At 41.8% G+C, this 14,299-nt stretch overlaps 1 protein-coding gene across 3 annotated transcripts in view; it reads left to right on the forward strand.

The window, feature by feature from the left end:
• The window catches only part of tnrc6c2 (trinucleotide repeat containing adaptor 6C2), a 50,810-nt gene that overhangs the window by 10,254 nt on the left and 26,257 nt on the right, over positions 1-14,299 (forward strand). For 2 of the 3 annotated variants that reach the window (XM_035659839.1, XM_035659840.1), the window contains exons 2-4: positions 224-324; positions 690-711; positions 11,199-11,606. In XM_035659839.1, coding sequence (XP_035515732.1) covers positions 262-324; positions 690-711; positions 11,199-11,606 — 493 coding nt within the window. In that variant the 5' untranslated portion in view covers positions 224-261. The remainder of the gene's footprint in view (positions 1-223; positions 325-689; positions 712-11,198; positions 11,607-14,299) is intronic. The other variant, XM_035659841.1, reaches the window with a different exon arrangement.

Below are 14,299 nucleotides of genomic sequence, written 5' to 3' on the forward strand. Positions count from 1 at the left end.
GTGTGTGTGTGTGTGTGAACATAATTGTGCATTTTTGTGTGGAATATTTTTGTGCAGACAATGTGAATGTGCTTGAATGCCATAATTGTGCAAAGTCTACAATGCACATGGGTCCACATAATTGTAATAATGAAAAAGTGAAGGACACTGAAGCATTTTAGCTGCATTTTAGCCCTTCTCCTTCATTTTTTACTCATTACTCTTTCCTTTTCTTGTTTGACAGCTGAGAAAAGCAAGCAACCGAAGAAAGAGGACCATTTGATGGAAGAAAAGAAAAAGAAAAAACAAGAAGAAAAGACCAAGACGGACATCGCTCAGAAAAAGGTGAAGGTGAAAATTATGCACATGTTCACAGAACACACCTATTAAAGAAGCTGTGTATATCTATTTTGAGTCTGCTAGCAAGCACAGGTACAGTGAACCTCCAATCTTTTCTAATGATAATTTTTGTTCCCGTTCAATTTGATTTGGCTGATTTGTTGGCAGAAAACTTTCACTAAACCAACAACAACTGACTTTATTTGAATGGGTTTGAAATGATTGGATCACTTTACTCGGTAACACTAGTCCCTTTCATGTTGATTAAAGCTTGAGGTTTTGTCATAACACATTACATTTATTTACAGTTTTGAATGATTGTCCCTCACAGTGTCAAGTTCTTAGGTCAATTTCTCTCTCTTTCCTTGCAGGCTGCTGATCAGAAACCCAAAGGTGAGTATCATGGTCAAGTTAACTGAACCCTCTCATCTGTCTCAGTTTCTAAAATTGCATCCATCCATCCACTGATATACATTAATCAGCTCTGATTCACACACAATGACCCATAAAAGCATACACACATATATTATACATGCATTATACACACATAGCATTTAGCATTCTTGAACACAGATGGACACACACAGTTTGCACATGCATGCACAATTGTGCCGTTTGACTGATGTTTCTTAGACACGCACACACACACACACGCACAGCAGAGCAAATACACTGGAGTCTGATGCAGAGTGACGCCTAGTGTGCCCGCAGCACCAGGCAGTGAAGCGTGAGGGCACCCAGACAGCCCACTGAGTGTGGTGTGGGAAGGGGGATGGGGGGATGGGGTAAGGGAGGAAGGGAGAGGAGGAGTGGAATAAAAGAAGGGCATGGAGTTTAGCTGAAATGCAGGAAGGACTGAAAGAACGGTGTCCTCACTTGCCCTTGGTGTCCTCTTAAAATGCTAAACATAGATTTTCTCTGTGTAGTGCTGTAAAATTAGCTTTAGTTTCATTTGAAATGTTTACAAAAAACCCAGTTTTACATCTGCTGCTCTCAGTTGTCCTAGTGACAGGCTTGTGCTTTAAATATTTGTGAATTGTTGAGGCAGGAGATATATAAACATCTGTAATGAATAGACTTAAAATCCAAAGTTACGTAAGTAAGTAATATGTTCTCATAGCTATAGTAATGGTCTTTGAGTATATGTTTCTTTTAGACCAGAATTTTCATGCATCTTGGCCAGTGTTGATTATTGTGCATAGCATCCTGCTTTATTGTCTCTTCACCTAGCACCACTCTGGTGGTGGTTTTGTTATTGCATGATCTGGGTGGCTACCTTTAAGTCCTCCTGGTGAGTCTGTTGGCGCTTATCCTCCCCATGTTTGAGCAGCAGCTTGGCCATCTGGGTGTAACTATTGGGCTTCAACAAAGGTCACCACAGCTTGCCTTGAACCATGACCTGTCTATTTAATTACCCTCCTTGTGCCCTGACTGTGAGCTTGGTCTATTAACCTATTAACCAAGTTTATGGTTTTCAACTGGAAAAAACATATCAGTTTTTATTATGATTCTGTCCAAAATCTGTACAATAACTGTATGAATAGTACCCAGACAAAGGGTCCTTGTCACAAGTAGTTTTAGAGTGCAACAGAGGACATTAGGAGAGATCAAACATTTAATAGAGTGCAGCGGCTTTTTTCTTTAAGCTTATTTGCTGAGAGTGAATGCTCACATAGTTTATATTCACACTTGGTAGCCACTGAAAAACTTTATTTGAGGATTGATTGGCTATAAAATGCCTTGCTCAATGGTATATGTTAGTGGTGGTAATTCTCCAATGTAATGAGTGCTGCTCTTTAATAGTCTACCTAGACTGTTGACTGAGAAATGACTGGAGAGCTTTTTGGTATGTGTTGAATTTAGCGTGATGGACTGGACCTGGAGCCAGGAGAGGTTTGTGTTTGATGGCGACAATCCCCATAGCCCAAAGGATTATGTTGGCATCAACAAACGTCACATACTGACTTGGTGGCTCTACGTGCAATGCTGTGTCTGTCTCTGTTTGTCTGCATATATGTTGTATTGAAACATTCAGTTCTACAGTGCAGTGTTTTGGTCCTGTACTGCAGCACATTGAATTTGAAATGAAACAACTACGAGTTTAAAGCGCTGACCTTCCGCTATAAATGAGACTTTTTATATTGACAGATGAACAGTTTGGGGTTGTGGCCACTTTTAAACATTACCCTCCAATTTTAGTTAGCTAGTTTAGTTTAGCACACAGTTGGTATCTTCCCTGGAGATGCTCTGAAAGGCTTGTGCTGCAGCTGCGCTGTATTGTTTGTTTCAGGGGCCTGTTGTTTGGGTGGAGGTCAAGAGACTGACTTTGATAATAGTTTGGTTACAGAAAACCATTTATGATCTACGTGCCTCTGTGTTGTTCTAAAATGTAGGCAGTATATCAAAGCTCATATTCACATATTTATTGTTAAATTGCAAATCCAGTGTGCCAGAATAGAACCAAAACAATGGAAGGTGTATCACGGCCCTAATACTTTCCGACTGCAGTGTATGTGGGCTGTACCAAGTGTTTCTGGCAGGAGCGGCAAAGGAAATGCTGAGAGTCAGAGAGGAAATATTGACGGCTCTTCCTGTGAGAGAGGCCCATCGACAGGGGCATAGCTAAGAAGGAGGGAGGAGAAAGGATAGGAAAGGAAGTGTAACAGGGCGTTATGGCCAGATAAAAGCAAAAATGAAGGAAGGAAAGGGAGGAAAGAAAGTAATGAAGCAGTGAGCACTTTAGACAAGTGCCAAAAATGACTGTCGGGAGTCAATGCTAATATGGAAGAGTACTAATGACATAGACATTTATTTTATGGTATGTTTAATGAGAGATAGAGAAAGATAGGGACATAGAATGAGAAACTTATTGTCTGTATGTAGTGCGTACTCATGCAGACAGAAAGATAAAGAAAATAGGAGGAAAAGGGCCTGTTCGAAGACTAACCGTTCAATGAGCCATCAGGACCTCTGTGAGTTTGCTCATAACCTCCCATCTGCAATATCTCTTAAAAGAAACGTGGCACCAACTGCAATAAGTTGAGTTTTTAATGCGTGTCACTAAATAATAGAAGTGTGTGTATATGCGGGATGGGAGAAAATTAGTATGCGGTAGTGATTTGTGCCTCCCCAACCATATCAGTGAATTCTGCCTTCCTTATACACTCTCAGAAATTCATAGACACATACACATACACACCACCTCCCCCCATCCTCAGCGTCTTTTTCTGCTTTCCTCTCTGCAGGCCTCTCCTGGTCTCAGGCATTTCAATTTGTTTGCGGTAATCGATCTCGGCCCGGCGCGTTCATATGTATGAAAATGAGATAAAGCTTCGGCGCAGTGGAATTAACTTCTCTGCCCCCCATTAGGCATGGAGCTTCACCGAACGCAGGGTTCCAGGAGCAGTGTCCCACTGCCCCTACCCACCCCCCCACTCCCTCAACACACACACACACACACACACTGGCTGGACCTCTGATGCAGGGCCCTCCCACTCTTCCCTCCTACCCTCCCTCCAATCCCCATTACCTCAGAGGGATGCTGATTATTCACCCCCAGCACACATGCAGTTTCATCACAATCTCTGCCACCACTGCAATCACAATCAGTCAGTTTGACTGCTACACATACCTCCCAACCTTCACAAAAATATGCACATACCAAGACACACACACACATAGGAGTGTGTGACGAGTGTATGTATCGGCCTAGCTGCAGTTGTGTGCTCCTAGATGCCCACAGACAGCCACAATCTATTCTCAGTGACTGAAGCAAATGCTAACATTGTGGAACTGCAAAACAGCAAATGCAATAATATAGTAGATGTGGTGGCTCTTGCGCGTGCACACACAATACACAAATATTATTGAAGTTATGAGAAAACATAGCCCAAGCAGGAAGTTGCACAAATGCAATTCATGAAACAGGTGGCTACACGCAGGCACAGAAAGCCACAGTAAATACCACAGTACATCCGTCACATTCCCATACCTTGATAATCAGAAAATCTGCAACCTCCATTTTTGCTGCTTACGCACTTTTCACTGCTGAAAGGTTAGAGAACAAATGTAATGCCTGTAACTGGCTCGTCTCATACTTTCCTCCTTACCCACGCTGCTTTTTGCGCCTGTTTAATTTCACCCTCAATATGCTGGGTCCCGGCGACCACATCTGAGGAGAAACATATTTATATGGTGTCACCACGGTGATAACGGCATTATATTTTTCAAAGTGGCGAGAGACGCACATAAACACGAGTGCGTCGTATAATTCTGTATTGGTTTAATTTGCAATTTCACATGCTATTAATTGCGTCAACACTTTTGAATGGGAATTTCATGAATAGCAATCTAATTAGAGGCTAATTTACTTTAGCATTCGGGCTTTTCTCTTCTGTTAACCACATTTATAAACACTCGATGAATTAATAGTGAATAGCTCGTGAATTACATCCTGTGGATTTATGACTGCCAAGCATAATTGTTTTTCCTCTACCCCCCATGTGCTCACCCCGCATGCATGTCAAGTGCTAGAGGAGAGTGAGGGATGGAGGGAAAGACAGGGGGCAGAGAGAAGGGAAACAAGAGGGGCGCACAAACTCAAACAATGCTTTCTTCTCTGTGTATTCATGTTGTATGATCACTCACAAGCTGCTGACAAGAGAGCCCATTCTGTGCCTCTTGCCCCTCCCCCATCATCTCCTCCTCCCCCAACAGTGAGCTGCTTCATGTTAAATATCAGGGAGATTAATAGGACGTAGCTCAACTGATGTGAATGACAGTTCATCCTGTGCTTTGAGGCCAAGGTGTATATATGTGTCGGTAAGGTTCAGAGGCCATTGTCAAACAGCAGTTATTCCACAGAAGATTTAAAAAAGACCATATTATTCTACCAGTTGAATTTGACTTGATGAGATTTGTATTAGTTGTATACAGTGTAAGCTTTCATGCCTTGAAATATTAGTCATACTGTTCCAGGTATGGCCCTGGGGCTCTGACTGTGGGAGACATTTCTCATTTGGGGTTGAGCCTTAAAAAGTTGAAGATATCTTGCATCATGCTACATATCTATCAAATTCAAAAGACATGTATCCTCAGGCAGTTGTTGCCCTCAGGCACTGACCTCAGATGGAGGTGTGGTGTGATCCTGTTAAAGCTCTTTACCCAGAGAGCGAGTTAGCTACTATTAGCTTAAAAGCAAAAAAAAAAAAAAAGGGTTCCTTTGGGCAACTCTGTCATAATCTCAACAGGGGCAGAGAGGCACAGCTGAGAGGAACAACTAAGACTTGGCATGGAGAGGGGGTGGAGTCACTAATTAGGGAGAGAGGGTGGAAGAGGCGTGGTATGGGAAGAGGTCACAGGAGGCACAGGGGGTCACAAGAGGCAAATGGAGGTGCGTTAGGCAACTGCCCGTCTCTATAGCAATGGCCCATTATAGGAAGGGTGAGGGGTGAGAAATTTTGCCTTTTATTTTGTGTGTGAGTGAGGCTGTTTCTGTCTGACAGATGGGATCTCATAGAGACACACCCACTTGACCTCCCCTGTGTGCATTAAAACATGCACATACATTTGCCTTCTGTGACTAAAAGGTCCTCTTGATGTCAAAAAAACAAGTCTCATGTCTATGTGCTTCTGTAGTTTAAATAGCGGTAGCAGTAATGTTTCACTCCAATACATTACATAATGTAAAAATTTCAATACAAAGGGGATTAGTGTCTCTGGATTCCATTAAAATGATTTATTCAAAATTTCTAGCCAGGATTTACTGTGACTTTTCCACATAAAAGAGAATATAGTCACTAGTTTTGTGGATTATAGACCACAGTAGTGTAATGAGTTACATGGAAGGGGAAGTAGTTATAGTGCTGTTGAAGTGAGTATGGAGCCCAAATCTGCTTCAGCAGAGAATTTGCGGAAGGAAATGAGAGGTGTGATATAGATAAGGTCATGAACTCATTTATTGTTTTCAGAGTGTGCATATTGTTCACCTAGAAAATCCATCTAGCTGTGCCTCTGCCTCCATATTGTTTTGAGGACATCTTCTTTTCTTTAGCTTGTTTTCATAAGCTAAAAGCAAACATTGAAGCACACAACTGTTTACCACTATAAAACCATGTGAAAAACAGCATGTCTAAAATCGTTGTGCACATATGTAAGCCCACTTTAAAACCTGCTATATTGTCCTTACCTTCCCTACCTCTTAGCCTTTATTGGATTAAGAAATGCACTATTGTGTAGGGCATATAGGCCTGTGTGTTGTGTCCATCCCTCCCCCTTCTATAAACATGGCTGCATAATAAAGTGGCTCTGCAGACAATAGACATGGATATGGGAACCTGCACTGCCTGGCACTAGCCTCAGTGAACCAATCACAGTTGTTCTTTATAACAGGCTCCTTACCTTCTTGCCCAAACAAATCCATGTTTGTGGATTTTGAATCTATATCTGATTCCTTTATGCATTTCCCTCTGCCTTCCATGCTCCCCCCCCCTTCATCTGTGCTCACTTGATCTCTATTCTTAAACCATTGCTCTTTCCTGGCTCGCTCTCATTGTGTGTAATTAACCATTTAGTGTGAAGAAGGGCTGTAATTAAAAGTTTGGTGCAAGGTTGCAGAGAGCGCCTCAGCTGGAGGGTTTAATGGAATTTACAGCACACTTGATACAAATGCTTATTTAATTGGTTCTCCTTTTCACCGTCAATTAGAGATACCAAGGCCACCACCACACAAAAGTCTAAATTTGTTTTTCACAACACCTGCACTGCTACTTAAATATTTCTGTATTTACCTATGTCAGTGATTATTTTCAGCAGTCTGTTTTTTTCCATGTTTTGTCTGTTTGCATATTGGTTTCTTTTTAAGATGATACCTATAAGTTACCAATGTCCAACGTGGTTGGACAGATAGGTCGTGGTGAGCCCCTGATGTCAGGTCATTTAGCAATACTCAATGAAAATCAGTGAAAATGTCACTTTGTAGATTTCTTAAAAAGCTTCCTGTAAATAGATATTTAAAGGAAAGGTTTGATATTAGAAGCTGTCAATTAGTAAGGGCTTAATAAGCAAAGAAACCCTGTTTCTGCAAAGCTGTTAGTTATCCAGTTGAGTTCAAATGCAATAAGCTTGTAACCTCACTAATTTACTGTGTTGAATTAATTGCCTTTCACAGGCAGTAAGTTTAACCATCATACTCACTTTCGTTATTTAATCTCCTACAGACGCACTGTCATCGAAGAGTTTTCCCTACTTTTCTCCATTTTTGCTCCCCTCATAGTCTTTTCCTATACAGCCCACCCCCGCCTCTTCAAAAGCACTTACCCATCCATCATGGATTACGAAAAGATCTCTCCTCCTAAAAATGAAAGACATTTCTCAGTAAAAGTATTTATGTTTGTCCAGGGCAGAGAGGAGCTGCGTGTGAGCTGTGTGAGAGCATTAACACTGATACACTTGTTAAATACAGATTACACCATAGATGGTTACACATTACCCAGCTGGATAGTGCTATAGCAGCACTTATCTTTTTGCAAGCGTAGAATAATGTAATTGAATAAGTTTGTGAAAATGTGGTTTTAAATCACGATTCATGATTATTTTATAGAAATATGTCAGAAGAAATAAGATGTTGTCATCTGAATATAAAGGGAGTTCCAGCATGGATACACCCTTGTTACTACAACATCACATACACAGGACATGTGAAGTTGGGTGTGTAGGAGGCACGCTTAAACTAAGGGACTTGTGTGTCTGTCTGTGTCTTCTGAGTTCATATGCTTCCTGTACCTGACTGGGAGCAGAAAAAAAGTGGGTTGAGCTGACTGAGTAACAGCCATATGTGTATTTTCAACCAAATTGTTATGGGAACTAAGAGATTCCAAAAACTGAAGAAGCTCCTTTAGCGAGTTGTGTTTGAGACAGCAAAATGTTGTGTGACTGTGATGTATGTCAGAAAAGACATGTGCAGAGGAGGAGAAGAGAAGCGACGTGCATGTTCGAAGTAGGTCACCTGCTACAGATTGACAAATTTCACTTTTGTTTCTTGATTGTCAACTAGTCTGGACTTTGCTACATTAACTTCAAAAACTAAATAGAAAATAAATAAATCAAAAAATTCCAAAAACATTTAATGGAATTCACTTGCCTACGTCTAATTCTAGCAAGAACCAGTATATGCATGTAATCTCAATTAGTTCTGCCCACAAAGTTTCCCATTAGCCAGACTTCAATTTGTGCAGTGATCTGCAATATCTATTATTAGAGCAAACTGCATCCTTGTAGTTCCTGGGCCATTGGAAAATACTACCTTGAGTCGAGGCCCCTTTTCAGTGGCAGGAGCTAGAGTCCAGGAACCAAAACAAAACTAAACATTGAGTTTCTTTTTAAAGGTCACTGGGTTTCTTAAAATGTTCTGTCTCTAGTCTATATATAGTTTACACAATTAACAACAGGAGAAAAGAAAAGGAGAGATGGGGTCCAAGAAATGTGCACTTCAAAAGGGAAGCACAGAGAGAGGTTAGGTGGAGGGGAGAGATTCGGAGTGGGGAGACGGGGAGACAGAGGACTGGAAACCAGGCAATGGCCAAGTAAAGAGACAGAAACAAGACGGGAGAAAAGAGACAGAAACACAAGAGATGAGGGATCAAGATGGATAAAGGCCTAGAGGTAGTGAGCAGAGAACACCAAGCCGGGAGACCGGTAGACACAGAATAGAAAAGAGGAGAGAGCAGTGGGGTTTTGGAGCAACCCACTGATGGAAAGACAGAGGTAGGTGTGTGTGTGTGTGTGTGTGGGGGGGGATGATTAGAAACGGAGTGCGGAGGACAGAGAGGAAAGGGGGCAGGGCAGCGTGTATTCACGACCCTGCTGCCTGATTGGTCGAGGCAGCGTCAGGCGGGCTGTGCTGAATTTAATCAGAGATGTGCGTCACCAGCTGCAGTTCCAAGTCAACAGCCAGCCAGATACTGCTGGAGGGGGGAAGGCTCTCTCTCTCTCTCTCTCTCTCTGATCCTCTGCTCTCTCTGTCTCCTCTGTTCTCTGTCTCTCTCTCTCTCTCTCTCTCTCTCTCTCTCGCTCTCTCTCCTGTCTCTCCCTGTCTCTGCATGTTAGTTTGACTAAAATCTCATTGGTGGAAAGGGGTTCAAATAAGTCTTTTTGTGTTGATTGCATTTGAATGTTTTTTTTTAGAGACATGTAAAGGCTGTGTGTGTGTCTGTGAAGGGCATCTATAGAAGAAAAGAGAGACTATTATGTTTTGCCTTTAATTACTAACACACATAGTTATCTCCATGTAGAAGTGTTGGATTTGTCGGTATTAATGCAAATTCAAGTTTCCTACATTTCGCTGTGGTTTCTGTGTGTCAGCAGGTAGGCAGCCATCTGGATTAGTGTCGTGATCACTGAGAAGGGCCTCTGTTTTTAGCCGTGCTTTTCAGACAAGCTCTTGGCAGGCACAGTGAATACCTCTGTGCTCTGAATTTACTTTAACCTCCAGTGTGGCAGCTTTTGCCTGTGTGTGCCTGTAACTGTGTGCCAGCACTGCAGCACAGGACCGCTGTATGAACAGTTCAGACTCTCACACTGGACAGAGAGAAGCTTTAATTAAAAAATGTTCCCACTATTTCATGGTTTTAAAAAATAATCCTCATCCCTCCACACGCACACGCACACGCACACACACACACACACACACACACAAAAATAAAAAACCTGTCTTTCTCAATCTCTCTCTGCCCTCCCTTGAGTGAATGCAGTCTCAGCTGTTGTGTAGGATGGTCATATCTATCTAGGGACTATAGAAAACAACTCCATTTGCCATGCATTTAAACAAGAAACCAGAATTTGGTGCAGCTCTAGTTCATTAGCTAATGACAACCAGTATGAAAGCTATGAAATAACTCTCAGGTGGAGCGCTGCTGTACCAGATCGAGTTAAGGTTTCCCTCTCTCTCCAGCTTCTCTCCACTCTAACTTACATATATACCCACAGACTCACTCCAACACCCTCTTCAGCTTCCCCAATAAGAAATATTCAGTGTGTATAGGTCAGAATGTTTTTTCCCTCGAGCCTTGCAGCACCCTGGAGAGGAAACTTTAGCCGGGCCAATCTGTTTAGTTGCTAGCTATCCAGGTCCTGCTAATAATAACACCTTTCAGGCTAACGCTCAATTAGACGGCTGGCTGGTCACTGCAACCACAGGGAAAGGGTCAGACTGAGGCCAAACCAGCAGGGAAAGGTGTCTCCATGTGTTTGTGTGTGTGTCGTTGTTCAGTCAGCAGAAGAAATATGACCTTTTCGTAGAGTGCGTCTGGGCCCGTAACATATGTTAGACAAAAGGGATAGTCCACGCCAACATACTGTGCAGGCAAACAGATTCCGTTATTAATAAGTGCTATAAGTGCTACTATACATAAAATACACTGAACCATGAATGAAAATGAAACATGTCTGCTGCTCATTCTTTACAGATCTTCCCCATAAATAGGACTTTGAATATCATTAACTGTAGTCCTATCCCGTCACATACTTCTAAAATATAACTTGGTAAGATAGCTATTTTCTGTGCTATCTCCACATGTGCATATTTATATAGTACTACTGTAGTACAGTAGTCCTTAAAAAAGTGAATTTGGGTTACCAAGGAATAGATTTAACTGGACTACCGCTCAGGACAACTTCACTGCTTAGATGCTGACAGACATTTCAACATAAATGTCAACATAAACATGTTTTCAATGTCTAAACTACCCAGCAAATATATTTATGTGATATAAAAGGCTAATAGTGAATTAACCCAGACATTAATACCTTGCTACCTGCATGTGTCTTTCTCTCTGTGTGTGTGTCTGTATGTGCCTGTGTGCCTGTGTATTGTATCCATCCAGTGCCAGAGCCTGCTCCCACTAAGCCCAGTCTCGGCCCACCCCACCACCTCCACCCCGCCAGCCCTACGCTGCCCCTCTCCTCCTCCTCTTCTTCTGGCAATGGCAAGCGCGCCTCCTCCAGTAGCCAACTCCCAACTCAGACTCCCCCTCAGCAGCAGTGCCAGTTGTCCTCTGCCAGTGCTCGCTACCCACCCAGAGAGGTGCCCCCGCGCTTCCGCCAGCAGGAGCACAGGCAGCTACTGAAGAGAGGCCAGCCACTGCCTGCAGGAGCCCTCAGCGCTCTCACCCTCTCCTCCTCCTCTTCCTCCTCTTCCTCTTCGCCTTCATCATCTTACTCTTCTTCTTCTACGACTACCAGCAGCACTACCCCAAACTCTGCCACGTCCACTGTGGGCAAACGCCACCCAGGTTGGTGTCAGAACAGTAAAAAAAATTGCCCTGAAATAGATGTTGTTGTTTTTTACTTTGACGCTTTAATGGTGGCTGTGTTAAGATTGTCTCATCTTAAAATTTCATTTAGCTTGATGATGTTTTTCAGTTCGGTGCATGTTTGCTGAGTACTGGCTGCATGTTTAGCGACATTTCACTGTGTAACTCGTCCTTTTAATCTATCATCCTGCATCCTGTTACGTTTTCTTTGATTTTCTCAAATTTTGTGAGACAAATGTGTTGGGCATTATAAATGGTTTTTATTATCCAGTCCATCATTTAGCTTCATTTCAGAGTTTTTATTCAGTTTGCCTTGGGACATATACACTGATGTGAAAAGCAGCATTGACAGATTTACTGCATTGTCAGTACAATAAATTATGGTGATTATAATTGTAGTTTAACAGCTCACCTTCACTTCCAGTATAAAATAATGACTAGATACAGCTCCTAAATTATGTAGGTAGGCTGACCAAATTAAAACCAAATTCAAATTTAAGACTCTAGTCTAAGCTGTTTTCAGTTGACTGCTTTTTCCTTTTTCCTTTTTTTGGCCTTCTGAAAGGATTCTGACAACTGTTTCCAAAGTAGGTCTGTGCAGTTACAGTCTGGATCTGGTGCTTATAACACTAACAATAATAACAGCAAATTCTTTCAAAGCCTTGGGAAATCTTGTTTGGATTGTTTTGTCCAAGTTAAAAGAACATGGTTCAGATGTTTAAGCCTCTGTTTAATGGCCCCTAAGATCCCTAATGCTGAATCTGCTTTAAGATGCTCGTTGTGCTGCAGCTTGTGTGTGTTTGATAAAGAAAGGATGGCCATGAGTTATTTATATCATTATTACAGCTGTATTCCTGTCAGTCAGTGAATATTAGTGTTTCTTCTCATGTGCACGCTTAAGATTTTTTGATTTCCATCATTATTTCAGCTTTTTCTGATATCCTGAACACATCCTTGCATTCTTTCTTTTTCCTGTCCACAAAGCAATCATAACCATATTCTCACATCCTCTAACACAACACACTGTAACTTTGAAGATGCAAGGGTATCTCTGTAGCACACCACACAGTGTTTTCCTGTTCAAGTTTTTGAGCAGGAGCTAGCATGAGCATCTGCAGGCATCTTTGTTGAGTTTTTCTTCTCCCTGTCTCTTTTCTATTTTATTTCTTTTCATCAATGCTCCTTTGCTGCTTAGTGCTGCCTTTCATTACTGACTCAACATTTGCTGGGAGAACACCAGGCACTCGGTAAACAAATCTGCAGCAGCTGTGGCGCACGGCTAGCCAGTCCTCTGCATCACAGAGGCAACTAGTGCTTGTATGCTCCGTCTAGTCGTTGTTTTTCTTGTGTTTGGGCCTAAGCCACCAATCACAGCATCAAACAAAAGCTTAAAGTCTGTGTAGCCTGTTAGTGATTTTTGCAAGTTGTGGCTCATTTATCAGTCCATATCTTACACACAGTTTTATGGGACTTTTTTAAAATGCGTTTCTGTGCGGTTAAAGGTTAATGAAAACTGCTGTGAATTAGCATTTCACAAACAATATTTAAACATTTATAATTTAGAGCAGTTTGTTTTATCCAGAAATTATGAGTTCAGAAGCTGTAAAAGCTTCTCATTTCTATCACATTTCCTCTCTTTGCTCACCTGTTTAGTTTTTAGTTTCTTGAGCTGTGGGCCAGGATCTAAATTTGGCTGCAATCTTAACCCACTCAAGAGAAGCAATATTTCTAAGCCTTTTAGATACAGAAAAAAAATATAATACTTATTATTGTCCTAGTCCAGCAGTTGTTGTCTTGTTTGGCCTTTACCTCACCCTGGTTTTCTCAGGAGCATTTCAATACAACAGCCTGTGGCAGTCCCACTTCCCCTCTCATTCTTGTCCTGGGGGCTTCCCCTTCACAGCCTGTTCTTTCCTGCCCGCTCAGCTAATAGCCTCAAGCTAGTGACCCTGTTGTTACAATGATTCCAGCCTGTATAATTTAGAGAGTGGACATTGTAGTTAAACTTACTACTATGCACTTGTAGATATAACCCCAATGGTGCTTTTGGATTAGAAGAGGTTGAAAAAATAACTTTTTTTTCAATTGCCACAGATAACAATAAAAGTACTACACCAGGTCCCACTTGTGTAATTACCAGTTCTCGCTGCAGTGGTTGCAGAACACCTATTTATGAATTTTGCCAGACTGCAGAATGTGTTTTGAACTTATTCTACCACTCCATTCAACCGTTAAAGAATTATGTGCATCATTATTATAAGTAAGAGAAGATACATTTTTCTTTTTCTAAATGTAAAGGTATACAACTTTGATCAAAATCACAGTATCATGTTATGTTCATGTGTAATATTATGTATGCTACGTGCAAGTACAGATTAGTTTCCTTCCTCAATGTAAGCAAGCAATGAACTCTGTTTTGAGGGCACATTTCTAAACCTCTGGTGAGGATACTGTGGCCCAAAGGGATGTGACGATGTTATGGCTCCACTCAGATACTCCAACACTTTTGTACTTGCACATGCAAACACAAACACATTCACATAGATGTAGTGGCTGTGCAGCAGTAAGAACATACTAGTCTGACCCAGTTCTGTCCTCTCAGATCCGTGTCTGCCTTGCAGGCCAGCTGTCTCTGAGTTTAAAGGGGAATGTGTGCGCGCACACACACACAC

This window comes from Morone saxatilis, unplaced genomic scaffold, assembly GCF_004916995.1.
Source record: "Morone saxatilis isolate NCDOM2014 unplaced genomic scaffold, NCSU_SB_2.0 Contig17, whole genome shotgun sequence".
NCBI lineage: Eukaryota > Metazoa > Chordata > Actinopteri > Moronidae > Morone > Morone saxatilis.